General features: G+C 39.7%; 1 protein-coding gene across 33 annotated transcripts in view; it reads left to right on the top strand.

Moving 5' to 3' along the window:
• The window catches only part of C2cd5 (C2 calcium dependent domain containing 5), a 100,571-nt gene that overhangs the window by 48,476 nt on the left and 34,877 nt on the right, over positions 1 to 17,218 (top strand). For all 33 annotated transcript variants that reach the window (XM_076568270.1, XM_076568273.1, XM_076568269.1 and 30 more), the window contains 4 exons: positions 5,765 to 5,879; positions 8,438 to 8,533; positions 12,358 to 12,549; positions 15,607 to 15,793. In XM_076568270.1, the coding sequence (XP_076424385.1) occupies positions 5,765 to 5,879; positions 8,438 to 8,533; positions 12,358 to 12,549; positions 15,607 to 15,793 (590 nt within the window). The remainder of the gene's footprint in view (positions 1 to 5,764; positions 5,880 to 8,437; positions 8,534 to 12,357; positions 12,550 to 15,606; positions 15,794 to 17,218) is intronic.

The raw sequence follows: 17,218 nt of genomic DNA, 5'->3' as shown, positions 1-17,218 counted from the left end.
TTTGCTACATGCTAGATCCCATCTGAGTGCTTTACAATAGCAAGTTATTTGAGTTTCAAGAGATCTTTGAGGGAGACTCTAATCCTATTCTGTGGGTGAGCAAAGCGAAACAGTAGTTTCCTTAAGGGATCAGTGGAAGGCAGCAGAGCCACAGTCGCAGCCTAAGTGACCTGGCTTTGGGACCTACATCTTAACCATGGATGGAGCATACTTGGAGCATGAAGCCATCAGGGTTTGCTTGTACATGCGGCATGCAGAATAGGTGCCTGACAGCTCTCAGGCAAGGGGAGGGGAGGGTGTTATCTTCACCCAGTGTTTTTGATTGGATGTCTTATGTCCAGAATTAGGAAAAACAAATTGTTTAAAAGGAGATTGCTGGTTTTGGTTTTGAGAATTTTTTTGAAGTTTTAAGAATATTTTTAGATGAATCATGAATTTTAAGACATATATTTATTTTTTTCTTCAATCATAATAGGCTTGAATTATAAGGTAAGCTTTAGTGGTTTGAATTAGAAAATGCTGCTTTTTTCTTAATCACAATCATATTTTTTTAGAAAGGTCATTTTGGGAGTAAAAATTCAGTTAAAAACTTGAAAAATAAATTTACTACTTTACAAAATATTTAATTGTAAAAAATGTGACCAACTGGGTGTAGTGGTACACACCTTTAATTCTAGCACTTGGGAGGTAGAGGCAGGCAGGTCTTTGAGTTCAAGGCCAGCCTGGTCTACAGAGTGAGTTCTACAACAGCCATGGCTATGTAGAGAGACCTAGTCTAAAAAAAAAAACAAACAAACAAACAAAAAAATGTGAGTCAGCTGATGTGTAAGGAAATAACATCTGAATTTGTTCATCATTTTGTTGGTTTGTTTTAACAAACCTTAAACACTCTGGAAACCGTCAGTGAATGCTTGTGGCACACTCATGTGAGTTGAGCACTACATTGGCACCCAGGGACATCATTAAGTCAGGTTGGCATCCTGTTCATGAATGGTTTCGTTAGTTTTAGAATGCTAAGTCATTAGTTAGAAGTCATGCAGGCTCCCTGGGAGTGTGAATTCTGCTGAAGGCCTCAGCTGTTCTTTTCTGGGGCACCGAGGCTCAGGTGAGAAGGTGGATGTAGACAGCTTTTGATTTTCAACTGTAGTCAGTTTTTAGGAAGTGGTAAGGCCAAGAAGTCCTAGCAGCAGCATGTGTGGCATGCTTGCTGTATGCACCTGTTACATGATGTATAGTCAGTGAGGTTTCGGTAACAGTGAATTATGTCTAGCTTTGAAAAGTAGCAGTGTTCAGTTAGATGCAGTATGGCTTATATGCCAGCCACCACACTGACATCTAGGCTTTGATGTTCTCTCTTTACCTACATACCATTTCCAGTGCAGTGAGGATCTTTTTCTCAGTCTGGTTCTAATCCCTACCCAATTTGAGGCTGTGTACTCTGTTGAAGCTGAACTCTTTAATTTCTGTTACTCCAGGGGAGGTCACTTTCCAGTGTTTGGGAATGCAGCTTCTCTGTATACCTCAGCAGCTAGAGATGGTCATAGTCAGCCTTTGCTTTATCCAGCCCAACACCTTTATCTCCTGGTCATTTTTAAGTTAGATTAAGCTGGATGTGGTGGCTCATACTTATAATCATGGTACGTTTGAAGCTGAGTCAGGGTTGGGAGTTTGAGGCTAGTTTGGGCTACATGTTGAGCCTTGTTTCAGCAAAAGACAAACAAAAACTATGTTGAATAACTCTAAACAGAACTGATTTTTAATTTCCTTGGGTAGGCAGGTATGTCTTGGTTATGAATGTGTAATTGCCTAAAGTCACTAAAGGGTTGAGTTTAGTAAAGGCCTTTTCTGTTGAGCTGATCATGTCTGTACTTCCAGAGATACACACTGGCATTTAAAAATCTTCAGTAGTTCCACCCACACTTCTGAAACAAAAAGATGGCAAGATATCAAGCTGTGACCATGCTCTAGAAAAGCACCAGTAGAAAAGGGTGGGCTCTGCTGCCAGCCACAGTGGTACCACCCTGAGAACTAGCGGTATGCTGGAATACAGCCTAGTTCATGTCAGCTGTTAAAAGGAGATGTTAAGAGAGTTGTATAATCTGTGTAAGTTTGACCCATAGAAAAGAAGCTTAAAAATAGTGTGAAATATAATTTGTATAATAGTTAAAATTGAATTTTTCCTAAAAATTTTTTTAATTAAAAATAATTGTATAGATATTAGGAATATGGCATTTTATGTGGAAATCATTTTCTTATTACCTTTGGAATGCTTCTTAAATGAGTTCACATCTCAGCTGTATTTTCTAAAATGACTAATAGTACCCATGTACTACATGGATAATTTTTAAGCCAGAGTCTGTTTTGCTTTTTATAAAAGTATGATAGAATGTCAGATTTATGCTTTGGTACAGTGAATAAAATAAATAGGTTCAATAGTGTGTTTCCTATTAAAATTTAGTTAGTAATTATTAAACCTTAAAAAAGCCCTTTATAGAGATTAAATAGTGTGATATAGCTGATTTTTTTTATTGATAATAAGATCATACTAATTATAAATACTCTGAGTCTGTGGTTCATTTTTACCATGATTGTAGTGCAGGTTTTAAAGATAAATAGACTCTTTCTGAATACTAAATAAACTGAATAGTCTGAATTTTTCTGCAGTCAAATAACTTTCATCCCTTGCTCTTGCTTACAGTGTAGTGGCCATGGTTGCCAGAGTGACTACTGATGAAGTGCTCCTCCTGTATGCTTGCCTTGCTCTCACCTAGAGTCTAGGGCCATTCCTTTCTGTGACCATTTCAGTGAGCTGCCATAGTTTTCAGTCCATGCTTTCACCTGACCCGAGCATGCGCCAAAACATCACCGTTCCTGGCTCCTGTTTGCCAAATCTGCTTTGCAAACCCTTTGTTCCTCAGCTTTTGCTTTAGCCCAAACCAAGTGGAACATTTTCCAGAGTGTGGACACATGCCATTTGCTTCCTCGGTGCCCATGTCATAGAAGTAGCTTTTTACACTCGTCAATACTTTGCTAAGTGTAGTACTGGCATCTCATGCACTTGTGTGGCTGTGTCAAAATGAAGGCTGCTTGTGAGCTTGCCTGAGGGGTATGAATGCTGCACTTGCGCTCAGTCAGCTCGCTCTCGCTCCTGCTCTCTTCAAGGTGTAATCAGCCACTTTTTCTTCCATGGCTTTGATTTAACTATCTGTTGTTTTATGTTATTTATACCCAGGTAAGTGTGATGTGCAATAACTGTATTCTACGTGGTTACACATACCTCAAGGGAACTGTTAATATTTCTCCATTTCAACATGCTGGGCATTTCTAAACAAATACATTTCAAGCTTAAAATAACTAGCTCCCTCCATTTCATTATTTTTAAAATGATGTTGTAGATTGCTGCCTATAAAACCCTTTTTTAAAAACAGGGAATTTACCTTGTGTTACTCGTGGTACAGATAAGGTGAGTCTACTGTGAGAAAACTGTTTTTTTTTTTTTTTTTTTTAACATGGCATACGATAATTGCCTTAGAAAATAGTCCAAACTTCTATAGTGATTCAAAAAGTAAATAGCAAATTCTATTCATGAGTTTGAGAAAAGCTTGACTTATTTGATACAGTGTTTTAGCAAAATAATTATTTTCTAGACAAAATTATTTCTATTTGTGATACTTATTTTCTTAGAAATATAAATAATTTGATAGATGAGAATACTACATAGGTAATAGTTTGTTCTCTGCTATAATTTCCTTTTGGGAAAGGATAAGGTTACATGGATGTTTAAATTAACATACAAGCACACATGTCCAGCCAGGCATAATCCTAGCACTGGGGCGGCTGAGACAGAGAATTGCAGCAAGTTCCAGCAGTTTGATCTCTGTAGTGAGTTTGAGGCTACTTAGGCAAGTCCTATCCCAAACAAAGCAAACACCAAACAGGCATGCGTCTCTAGCTTGCTGAAGTGAGTGCAGACTCTCAGTGTTTTCATTTCAGCCAGGAGTGTGAGAGCAGGTTTGTAATGGCTGGTGATGCAGATGGCCACCTGAATGTTTCTGTGGCTCTCAGTTCATAGAATGAGACGGAGCCCGTCTGTTCTTTCTTCTTTCCTTTATCTTGCACTTTCATCTTTCCCCAGTTTCCTCAAGTCTGCGCCTCTTCCTTTTCCTCTGAAGGAAAGTTTTAGGGTAGCTCTGTCTCTAACCCCAGACTTAATCAAGAGCTGGCTGACATTTACCTCCTCATCTCTCCCCTTGCTGTCCCTTCCTTGCGGAGGAGACACACTCATCACAGGGATGTGAGTTCTAACACACTTCTTAACCTTTCCTTCTTTTCTCTTTTCTCTATTCTACCAGTGAGTATACTTCCACTTCATTTATTTTGAAAAACTCTGCTGAGCATTTGATATAACGGCTTTGTAAAAATAGAAAGTGGTATTTGCTTGTTTTTTTTTGTACTAGTTGCACCTTTTGTATACAAATGTACAGTGAGAGCTTAGCATTATACTCTAGTTAAGCTTTTAGAGTCCTCCCACATGGGCGGTGACCACACCAAGAAACCAGTCAGGATACACTCGTTGTTACAGTCCACTTTTGAGTCTCACACCTTTGCCCGTGGAGACTGGGTTTCACTTGCAGTGCTTACTCACTTGCAAAATGCAGGTGATTAAGAAGCATGTGGCCACTCCTCCATCCATGCTGCCCCATTACAAGGGATGTTAGAGTTCCCTGTGACTGGGATGAACCCAGTGCCTCTACATGCTGCCCGTACCACTTAGCTGATCCCTAGTCCCTAAGCAGTCTTTGTTATGGTAGAGACAGAAACCCTAGTTTGTTGACCAGGCTAGTTTTAAACTCATGGGTCCAGCTTCCCAAGTAGCCACAACTTCAGCCACAGGTGACCATGCCCATCATCTACTTTTGAAGTCACAGGCCATGTATGGAGTATATAATTATGTGTTTGAAATTTTCCCTTCCCTTATCAACCAAATTATTTGTGTTAACCTTTTAAATGTACTTTCTTTTTCTGACCCCCCTCAATTTTTTTTTCTTTTTAGATTAGCTTGTCCTTTTATACCCTTTTACTCTGCCCTAGGACTTACATCTTTATGAAAGAATGGCAAATAAAGTTTTTATACCATTTATAAATATTGGTGAATCTCTACCTTGGGAAGAACTCAGAATGTAGTGAATCATAAAAGTAGATGATAGACTATGAAATCATAATTTAAATCAGATTTATGAATAAGACATATAAGTTATTCATTCAGTGAAATGAGACACAATGTGCCTCTCAAGTTTATTATCTGAGCTGGTGTGATGGCACATGCCTGTGACCCTAGCATTCAGAAGGTAGAGGAAGAAGGATCAGATCAAGGTTATCCTTAGCTACTTAGTGAGTTTGAATCCAGCCTGAGCTATAGGAGATGCTGTCCTCAAAATCAGTCAAACAAATAAGCCAGATTGGAATCTGGAAAGTTGAGTCCTCCATTTTAAGTTATAGCTCTTAAAATGCATGTCGTTATACTGAAATAAATGCCCTGCAAGTGTCCCTTGAAGTGGTAAAGCTAGTAGAGCAGAGTGGGCTGTCCTGGCAGTCAAGTTGCAGAGCTCCATCTTGATTCTTGTGTGCAATCAGCACTTTCACAAAGGGAAAGTGTAAAGAATGGGGCGGTACTTCCTCTCTAGAGTCAGGCTTACTGCAGACATGTCCTGTTAATGTATAATGTGCTGTGAAGTGGTCAATTGACTTAAACTTTATTTTTCAGATGAACCAGAAACTCGAGATGCATGGTGGGCAGAAATCAGACAAGAGATAAAGTCACATGCTAAAGCCTTAGGCTGCCATGCTGTAGTGGGCTACAGCGAGTCAACTAGCATCTGGTAAATGGCTGCTTGGATTTCCTGACACTGTGATGGGCTTGTCTTGTGAGCGGGGAGAGGTGTGATGCACATCTGAGAAGAGGAGCACAGTTGGGGGGCCAGCTGGGCCTTGAGTGTATCCAATAAGGTTCTAGGTGCCTCCTGCACACCTGATCTCTGTAAACTCGAGAGCCTCGGCTTACCTGTTAAAATGAGGATACAAACTGTCCTGAGCTTTGAAGGGTCATACGAGTGTATAACTAGCACACCTACTTAGTAGTCCTTGGCCTGTGGCACTTCAGTTGCTGATTCTGCTGACTCCTTCCAGTGGGACATTTGGAGGGAGCTGTAGGTGTCTTGTAAATGAATTGCCAACTGTCTCTAGTTAGTCTTCAGGCAGCCTTAATCCCAGCACTTGGGAGGCAGAGGTCTCTCAGTGAGTTTGAGGCCAGCCTGGGCAACATAGTGAATTCCAGGCCAGCCAAGAGCTACCTAGACCTTCTATAAAGAAAAAAGCAAAGCCACTGTGCTTTCATTCATAAGCTGGAATGGGACACTTTCTTGCTAGTGAAACACTCCTACCTAACTGCTAAGTTGGGGAGGGGCTTTCGTATTTTGGGTTCTTTTCTTCATACCTTTTCACCTGCACCGTCTCTCCGCTGTGCCCAGAGCCATGCTCTCTGCTGATGGCTTCCTGTCTCCAGTTGTCCTTCTGCCCTGGTCACGTGTCAGCTCTCCCTCCTTGCAGCTAGAATCAGCCTTTCTTGTTGTTAAGTCTTCTATTGCCACTTTTGAGTATGTTTTGGACTTGTTGATGGAGCCATTGAAACCATTTTAAAAATTTGAAATTATGAAATTTTACTCTCAGATTAGAACCTAATGTTTTCCCACCATTACCACTTGCTCCTTTATACTCAGTTTTGACCCTGTTATCTTAAGCACATATATTTTTCTTTGGCTTTGGCTATTTTACCATCCTTGAACCCCATCTTCATGCCCCTCTAGAAAGTTGATCATTGTGGTCATTAAGAGCCATTTGACCCTGTGCTGTCTGTCTTCTCTGCTCTGCTCTGCATAGTTCTTCCTACCAGACTCTCTGCTCGTGTGTTGACCATTACTGTCAGAGAAAAGTCATTAACTAAGCCATGCTATTTATTATTTTGTGTTTTTTTTGCTGTTTCAAGTCACAATTCTACCTTTAAACCTTTCTATTACCACAGAATAGATTATTTTCTTTTTTAAGATTTATTTCTTTATGTGTAGGAATGTTTTGCCTGCAAGCATGTATATAACTATGTGTGTGCCTGTTGGATGCCCTGGAACAGGAGTTATAGGTGATTGTGAGCTACCCTTTGGGTAGTGGAGCTCATACCTGGGTCCTCTGCAAGAGCACCAAGTGCTCTTAACTACTGAGTCATCTCTCCAGCCTCTGTAGTAGCTTTTTTGCTCTTGTTAACTGCCGGCTTAGTGTAACTGCTCCACCTTGCTCCCTGGTAGGAAGTGCTGCCTTGTTTAGTGCCATATGCTTTTATGTCTGAAGGATTTGATGGTTAAGACATGATTTTTGCATTGAAATTTACATTCTGTTGGAGAAGTAAGTTTTATTGTTGAGATATCCCAGGATGCTTCAGGATCCCCGAGGACCAGAAGTCTGAAATAGGGTAGGAAAGTTAGTGGAAATGGAATATTAGTGTACTGTCATTTAAAAGTGTCAGTGATGACTGACGCTTGCACTAAGCCATGGAGAATGAACATGAATGACACAAATGCAGAGAAGAGGCATGTGTGGATTCTGGAGAGGACACGCACATGTGGAGCGTGCTGGAGGGAAGAGTCAGAGTGGCTGAAGACCAGCCTGATGAAGTTTGCTGTGGGTGATACCACTCAGCAATTACATCTGTTATTGCCTAATTATTTTTGCTTTTAAGACAGGCAATTTGTAATGAAGAATTTAAAAGAATTCCTTTTAAAATAAGTTTTCTGTGATATATATGTATATATGACAGAAACTATATGACACTATACAATGTGTATGTAAGTAAATATATTTAAATATATTAGAATTATTAGCTTAATATTGGCATCTACTGTGATATACATACATATATACGATATACATACATATATACACACATATGAATGATACACTTTATTTCATTTAATATATTTTGGTACTGTTTTAGATACTTTTGTGATTCTAATTCAGATGAAACTATAGCACTATAGATAATTTTCATAGTTGTACTTTTAGAATAATTTTAATAAAGGTTCAGAGACTTTTAGAGTAATATAGTTTGGTAGCTTGTTACTAGATTTACAGTATGAACTATTTAATCTTTCAGGAAGCTATTACTGTTATTTTATCTTTTTCAATTTTTAATTTGCAGCAATTTTTGCCCTCTGCATTTGATATGTGCTTTGCTTATGTTTCTGCCCTAGGTTTAGGGGCGTAGTCTTCAGATACTATCTAACATATGGGACTGTCTGACTTGGACTCAATTTGTCACTCTTGATATTTAGTGTTTTCTGAAGGTTTATTGTTGGGAATGTTAACCTGTGTTTTTCTTTCTCTTTTCTAGTGAAGAAGTCTGTATTTTATCGGCATCTGGCACGGCAGCTGTACTGAACCCACGGTTTCTGCAGGAAGGCACTGTGGAGGGCTCTTTGGATCAGAGGTTGTCACAACTTCTTTCCTAAGCAGAAGGGAGAGTTGGACTGTTAAGTCTCAGCTTGGGAGAGTTTTCTGTGTAATTGGCCAGTAGTTGGGGAGTGTCATAGCCAGTACCAGGCACTAAGTAATCGATGTGCAGGATTCTGCCCTTGTGGCTAGCCTGCAGATAACTACACAGAGACTTCTTATTAATTATGAAAGCTCAGACTATAGTTTAGCTTGTTTCTAACTAGCTCTTATAACTTTAATTAACCCATTTAATATTAATCTACATTCTATCATGTGGCATTACCTCTCTTCCATCTTACACCTCCTGTTTCTTCTCCTTGTCTCCTGGTGTCTCTTCCCTTCTTCCCAGAGTCCTCTCTGTCCCTGGAAGTCCCACCTAACTTCTTCCTAGTTTTTGGCCATTCAGCTTTTTTTTACACCAATCACAGAAATACATTTTCACACAGTGCACGAATATCCCACAACATTCTGTCTTACATATCATTTTGGTGTCTGGATGAAGTCTATGTGGGACTAACAGCAGAAGGATTGCAAGGGTACATTTTTAATTCCTTTTACTTAATTTTTCTCTTTTTGTCTCGACCTCACAAACAGAATTCATTTTCATAAATTTCTCTTTCACAAAACAAGAAAAGCACTTACTGTATTGTGCTAAACTGCTTAAAAGCTTAAAGAAAAATAACTTTAATACATGTGAAATGGAAAATGAAAGTGTTAGGTAAGATTAGCTTACTTTTAACTTACTGAATTATTGTAACCTTTAAACTGTTAATGTCTATGAATGTAAAAAATGTTTTTATCAACAGATGACACTATCCAATGTGTATGTAAGTAAATGTATTTAAATATATTAGAATTATTAGCTTAATATTGGCATCTACTGTGATAAAAATAACCTAATTATATAAATTAAGGAAAAAATATGAAAGTCCTTTATGTTCCAATTAAGTATAACTTTGCAAGAGGAAATAATGTAGAATGATATGCTAGCATTGGTAAAGAAGAGGACCTTAGTTAGTGTCTTTTGAATGGATATCGGCCATTCTATATTCTAGAGCCTTCAAAGTCGGGGACATTGTTCAGAAATTGGACTATACTACTGAGGGATTTGCCTGATGCATAGTGTAGCTCCTGGGCGGAGGAATGAACCAGGACATATGCTTGCTGGGCAGGCTACAGCCTGCTGTGCCTCAGGGACATCTCCATCTAACTGCATTCTTGAGTAAGGTAGAAGATGACTGGTGGTCAAATTTAGGATTTTGTTATGTTCAGCAAGTGCTTTGCCACTGAGCTACATCCCCAGTGTCTTAGAAACCTAATTTGATAAGTTTTCCAAAACGTCCTTGGCATTTGCTTTGTGGTTTAGAAGGGTATAGCAAATTCTAATAAAATATTTTTAAAACATCTTTTGCGTGTGTGTGTGTGTGTGTGTGTGTGTGTGTGTGTGTGTGTGTGTGTATTGCACACATGCCATGCCATGTGGGTAGTAGTCAGAAGACAACTTGTATGTGTTGTGAGCTCTTTCCTTCCACCGTGTGGGTCCCAGGGATCAACTCAAGTGGTCAGACTGGGTGGCAGCTCCCTTTACTGCTGACTACTCTCACCAGATCCCCTCCACACTCATGGGATTATTAGGGCATACTAGACATAATTTGGAGAACATCAGAGTAGAAAGAAAAATGATAAATGATTCCCTTAATCTCAGTATTCAGAGAACATTCTTTCTGTACTTCTTGTTTCAAATGTTTTGATAAATTATACTGCTCTGATTTTTGTGATTGGTGATTTTGCTGTAGATACTCAAATCTGTGCAGAGTGCTTAAGTAAAAATGGTTCTACTTAAGTTATCCTCCTGAGTTCAAATAAATGGTAATTCGAAGGAGAGGTCAGTTGTGGCTTAGCAGGCTGATGTGGTATCCCAGCTGATTCAGCTTAAATAGTCTTGCATTTACATCTGTCAGGAGGAGATTATGTTTGCAAGGTAGGTATATTTAGTTGTAGCTTTCTTAATTTTACAAGAAAACCCAAAAAAAGTTTCAAAATAGTCACTCCGGTTTTATAGAAGAGGCTGTGATGGGTTAAGTAACTGGTGTGGAGTCACACTGTTTATGAACTGCTTGCAGTGAATGGGATGGTTGGGTTTATTTGTTATATGTATGTCATATGAAGTAGGTCTTTTGGCCTTTTAGGAATGTTAAAATAGTTACTAGAAATAAGAAATCTTAGTGTATACCTTTTTTTAATACTGTTTTTTCATCTCAAACACTTTTGTTGTTAAAAATTTCCCATAATTCTTACGTTTTGTTCTTTGGTAATTTCACACATGTGTTTAGTGTATTATGGTCATTTTGTTATCTGTTACCATCTCTCATCACCCTTTTGCTCCCACTGGAACACCTCTTGTCCCCAACAGGTCCCCTCTGCTTCATGTCTTTCGCTATCCCAGTAAATTTAATTAGGGTTGCCTCTAGGAACGTGGGTTGGAAATTACTTCCTGGAGCATGGATGACATACCAGTGACCACTCCACCGAAGACAGTTCTTCCTCCCTCAGCAGCCATTAACTATCTATATATCAGTAGCCTCAAACAGGAGTGGGTCTCAGGGTCTCCTCCCTCATGCACGATGGGATGTCAGTGGTCCCTATTTTGTGCAGATCTTGTGTAGGTAACTACAGCGGCTGTGTGTTCATGAGTAAATGGTCATGTCATTTACAGAAGACAGTGTTTCACAGAACTCCTCTCCAGCCTCCTGTGTTCATAATTCTTTCCGCCCTTGCTTCTGCAATGCTCCCTGACCACAGTGGGGCTTATCCAGATGTTTTGTTTAGGGCTCAGCACTCAACATTGAGGCACTTACTCTCAGCACTTTTACATATGAGTCTCTGCTTTAACCACTACCCACTGCGATAGAAGCTTCTCTGAAGGAGGCTAAGATCAGTATTCATTTATGGATGTAAATGTAAGTGTTTAGAAGGCAGTTTGACACCATGTCCATTTAGCAAGACAACAGTAGGTTCCTCGATTGGCTCTCTGACCTCTCCAGCCATGGGCTCCTGACTAGTCCTAGGTATGAGTTCCTTCTTATGGAGTGAGCTTCAAATCCAATCAGAAAGCAGTTGGTTACTAACAGTAGTCATGCCACAATTGTACCACATTTTGCCTGACATTTTGGTGTTGTAATTCACAGGCTCCACTACTGGGTAACACTTTCCTCCAGAAGCCAGAATATCACTTAGTATTCTGTGAGCTGGTTGGCAGGGTGGGTGAAGGTTTGCAGGTCAGTTCTAGTTTGGTATCTATGTATCCTGCAACCAAAGCATATGGTGTCTTCAGTAATATCTTACCATTCAGTTCCCGTGGGCAACCAAGAGTTATTATTCTTTGTTTGCTTGGTATGTGTGTGTGTTTGTATTTACTAACCATTAGGGAAATGCTACCCTTGCTATCGATCCTTCTGTTTTTATAATATTCACTTGCCTAATTTTTGCATCAGAAGTCATCTCTGTCACATTATGGCAAATGAGCAAACAGGATTAGTATAACATGACTCCTTTTTTCCTTAGAGGACTAGTAATAGCTCTAATTTCATGGTTGCTAGCAATTTATCAGTCACAGCAGTATTCCCACTGCTCTGGTATAAGTTGTATGGGTTTATACACAGATATTATGTATGTAATATATACTGTTTAAGTGTCATAGATATTGTAGAAATGCTCTATGACACTTGTTTGCTATTTTTTCTTTTCTTTTTTTTAAGGATGACTAGGTATTGGATCTTGAGTAGAGTGCCTAATTATTTTCTAAATATATTTGCATAGGATTGAAGAAAATTTGCCTGTGGGCTGTGGATTCTGCCATATACCATATGATGAACTAAACATGCCGTTTCCAGCTCATCTCACATATTGTTACAACTGTAGGAAACAAAAAGTCCCTGATGTTCTCTTTACAACAATAGACCTGCCCACTGATGCAGTCGTTGTTGGAAAAGGTTGTCTTATTCAGGCAAGGTATGTTTGTGAAAACTGTATCTGATGTCTCTGAAAAACCATGAGGTACAGAGTCATAAACCCATTGTACAATACCTGTTGTGTCTGATATGTTTGATCCTGGACCAACTGGGCAATTCTATTTGAACTTTGTCTTTAACCCTTATACAGCTGACAAAAAAAGCACTTTCTATAACACTCAAGAACTTCTTTAATGTTTCAATTCTGTGTTGTTGGTTGTTTTTGCTTTTTACTCTTCTGGCTCTTTAGCTCTTTTGGTTTGTTGGGGGCCCACCACCCAGCTCCCAAGTAAATATACGTGGAGGCTTATTCTTAATTTTAAATGCCCGGCCTTAGCTTGGCTTGTTTTAGCAAGCTTTTAACTTAAATTAACCTATCTACCTTTTGCCTCTGGGCCTTTTCCTTTTCTTACTTCTGTAAGTCTTAACTTTCACCCTTACTCTGTGGCTGGCTGGGTGGCTGGGTGGCTGGGTGGCTGGCCCCTGATATCCTCCATTTGTTCTCTTATTCTTTATTCCAGATTTCTCCTCTATTCTCTCTGCCTACCAGCCCTGCCTGTCCTTTTCTCCTGCCTCACTATTGTTCAGCGCTTTACTAGATCACCAGGTGTTTTATCAGGCAAAGATACACAGTGTCACAGAGTTAAACAAGTACAACATAAAAGAATGCAACACATCTTTGCATCACTAAACAAATGTTCCACAGCACAAACAAATATAATACATCTTAAAATAATATTCTACAATTCTGTTGTACAAGCTTTTATTATATGCATGCATTAACTTTTCTACTGGCTTGGAATGTGGCTAAACATAACTGCTTTAGAGACCTGTGATATTTTTAGAACTAGGTGTTTTGTTTTGTTTTTTTGTTTTTTTAGAATTGTGTTTCATACTGTTTCTTTCACATGGCACTCAGCTGTTCAGCATTAGAATAGGACATCCTACAGTGTGGCACTTAAAGCAAAGAGCTTTAAGTGTTGTTGGAGCCTAGTGGCTGTATCCAGCAGGACTGCATGGGAGGTTGATTGGACCATGGGCCCAGGTACCAGCTGTTTGTAAGGGTCTAACTAGCAAGGGGGAGATCTTTTGCTCCACCCCTTGGCATTTTTATAAATAGACCTTTGGAATAAAGTTCTGGGCTGGTAGATAAGGATCCAGGCTCACCCAAGTCTTTCCTGTGTTTTCTCTTTGTTTCTCCCTCTCTATTTCTGACTAAGTCTCTTATCCCTCATTCCTCAAGAGTTCCTGGTAAATAAGTGTGAGGGCTGTTCCCCCACAAAGTGTCTAGGTCACCAACAGCTGCCAGGTTCCCTGGTCCCTTGGGTATTTCTGTCCTCACTTTGAAACTTCAGTGGTAGTGAAACACTTGGTCCTTTTCTCTTTGAGACTCCTTTGGTTTTACAGTGTCACACTGAGTCTTTATCTGAATATAGTGAATGCTCTTCAGTCAGTTGACTCATCCTAATGGGAGCCATGGGTTTGGACCCTCTGTCAACTTATAGGTATGTGTGCTATGTTTATGCCTGTGAGCACATATTTAAAAATCCAGTGTAAACATGCTTCTGAGCTTCAGAGCTACAGAGCTCTCTACTTTGCACCCTAATGTGATGAGACATATATGTCTCACATTGTTCCAGTTGAACTGATGGTCCCCTACTTCCTGCTCATCTCTGTAAGTAAACAGCACCCCATACATGTCCAGGGAATTGTTGATATTGTTCTCTTAACTTTCACACTCAGCTTAATTCCAAAGTTACATTGAGTTTTGTTCTAAGATGTTCCTGGCTCTGCAGCTGGGGTCTCGCTGTTTCTGCTCCCTAGGATGGTGGGGTAGGGTAGGGTTGGGGGGTGGGTAGACGCAGAGTCAGTGACACAGACTCTGGGAGGTTGCAAGCAAACTTTCATTTATTTAAACAAAGGGCTGGAGTTTATATATGTGGATTTTTGGTGAGCTCTTCACCTAGCTACTGTGGTGTTTCTTGTTTGGCTCTGGGGCTGCATATCATCACCTTCCAGTTTGGAGTTTAAGGGTCAGGCTTCCTCTGGCCAGAGTGCTCTCTGTGCATGTCACAGCTCTTTCTTTGCTTAAGACATGGCCCAGTGCCTTCAGCCTTATCCATCTCATAAAGATATGTTTCTATTCTATTTGGTGTTTTTCCTCTTCTATTTTCTGCTTCCCTCAGGGATTGTCTCCCTTTCTCCCTAAGTATATATCCTTTAGTATATTTTGATGATCTGTTGGTGATGAATGTTTGTTTTTGTTTGTCTGAAAATGTGTTTACTTTAATGTTGCAAGTGTTTTCTTAGCACAGTGCCTTTATCAAAGTCTTCTGGCGGTCATTATTGTTTATGAGTATGTGTTGATCTAAGTATGGTCCTTTTAAAGGCTTTCTGTTACATAATACTCAGATAACTTGTGTGCATAACCTACTGTTCCTCTCAGCTATTCATCTATTCCCTATCACACACAGTTATGGAACCTAAGATTTTTAAAAATTTTATGTGTGGGGGTGTTTTGCCTGCCTGCATAGAGATATTCATGCACACCATGTGCATATCTGGTGCCTGCAGATACCAGAAGAGGGCATCAGATCCCTTAGAACTGGAGTTTGATATGGTTGTGAGCTGCTATGTGGGTGTGCGGACTTGAAATCTGGTTTTCTGGAACAGCAGCCAGTGTTCTTAACTGCTGAGCCATCTTTCCAGCCCTGGAACCTAAGATTTTTAATTATATAGTGGTTCTGTTCATTAATTATTTTATTTCTTGAGACACTGGGGTTTTAAATTTCTGTATAATTGAACTACAACTTTCAGTAAAAACACACCTAGTGACAAAAATGGCAAAGCAACAGATTACAGTAGAGCAAATATGTTTGAGACTAGTGTTTTACTAAGCATGCTTTTAGGGAGCCTTCGGTTTCTCATTGGTGCTTGAGATTGGACCCAAGACATCAAAAATCTAAAGAAGTCTTCCACTGAACCAGATCCCCATCTGGACATTTCTTAGGATGTTACCAGGAATACTGTACACTGACAGAATTATTCTCCTTTGTAGGTTATGTCGCTTAAAAAAGAAAGCCCAGGCAGAAGCCAATGCTACAGCTATCAGTAATCTCCTGCCATTTATGGAGTATGAAGTCCACACTCAGTTGATGAACAAGCTTAAACTCAAAGGAATGAATGCTTTGTTTGGACTAAGAATTCAGATCACAGTGGGTGAAAACATGTTGATGGGCTTAGCGGTGAGTTGAGAAGCTCTTACATGTCTTTTGTCAGTTCTGTAGCTGTAGAGTGTATTGTGTGGGATTCAGAGGATTATATAAAGATTAGCATAGCCAGATGTGGTTGTGTAGCCTTATAGTCCAAGAAACAGCATAGCCAGATGTGGTCGTGTAGCCTTTTAGTCCAAGAAACAGCATAGCCAGATGTGGTCGTGTAGCCTTATAGTCCAAGAAACAGCATAGCCAGATGTGGTCGTGTAGCCTTTTAGTCCAAGAAACAGCATAGCCAGATGTGGTCGTGCATCCTTATAGTCCAAGAAACAGCATAGCCAGATGTGGTCGTGCATCCTTATAGTCCAAGAAACAGCATAGCCAGATGTGGTCGTGCATCCTTATAGTCCAAGAAACAGCATAGCCAGATGTGATGATGCACTCTTATAGTCATGTAGGCATCTGAGGCAGGGATCAGGAGATCAAGGCCTGCCTGGGCCACACAGCAAGGACCTTTCTCAGAAGAATAAGCAAACAAAAGTAGACTTAGCTAAAGAAGCAGACATCCAGCCTTTAATGGTTGGAGACACTTTAGGAAGTGAGTCTGGTGACTGGCTTTTACATGGTTTTAAGGGATTGTGATCAGTCTAAAAGTTATTATTCTTAGTTTATTGAGTTGAAACCAATGATCTGAACTCTGTTATTGTATTTTCATATTTTGGGCTGTTGACATTTACAGGATTTTCATCTGTGTGTTGGCAGCTTTCAAATTTTAATTCTTAATGCCTTTTTTTTTTTTTTTTTTTTGTTTTTTTGAGACAGGGTTTCTCTGTGTAGCTTTGCGCCTTTCCTAGAACTCACTCTGTAGTCCAGGCTGGCCTCAAACTCACAGAGATCCGCCGGGCTCTGCCTCCTGAGTGCTGGGATTAAAGGTGTGCGCCACCACCGCCCAGCCTTAATGCCATATTTTCAAGACATGTAGAAGTATTTAACTTATAAAATCTATGGATATTCTAGTCTTTTCTCTATAAAATTTTATAGTTAAGATGCAAAATTATTTCCTATTTCATTTCCTATTTTTATTAGTACAAGTATGAAAATTTTATTTAATTTTTTAAATTTTGAGGAGGGTTCTTGCTAATACATGCTGGCCTCAAAATCATGATCCTTTTGCTTCACCTCCTGAGTGCTGTATCTGCAGGAACACACCACCATTCTCAGCTGTACATTTTCGTATGTAGGAAATCATTATGTGATTGTGGTGAATTGATTAGTTTTTGGCATTGATGTAACCTAAGGCCTGCTCCAGGTAGTGCTTTTGTGTTTCCTAGTGATGCCATTTACAGCCACCTGCCATTCCCTGTGCTGCTGCACTATGTGCACCCAAGCCTCACGATCCAAAAGCTAGCTTCCGTGATGGCTGACATAGGAGCCCCTGCTGGGTGTCACTGAAGA

The sequence above is a fragment of the Peromyscus maniculatus genome, chromosome 3 (genome assembly GCF_049852395.1).
Source record: "Peromyscus maniculatus bairdii isolate BWxNUB_F1_BW_parent chromosome 3, HU_Pman_BW_mat_3.1, whole genome shotgun sequence".
Taxonomy (NCBI): domain Eukaryota; kingdom Metazoa; phylum Chordata; class Mammalia; order Rodentia; family Cricetidae; genus Peromyscus; species Peromyscus maniculatus.
The sequence above is the reverse complement of the archived record's forward strand: the minus strand, read 5'-3'. Positions and strand labels throughout refer to the sequence as shown.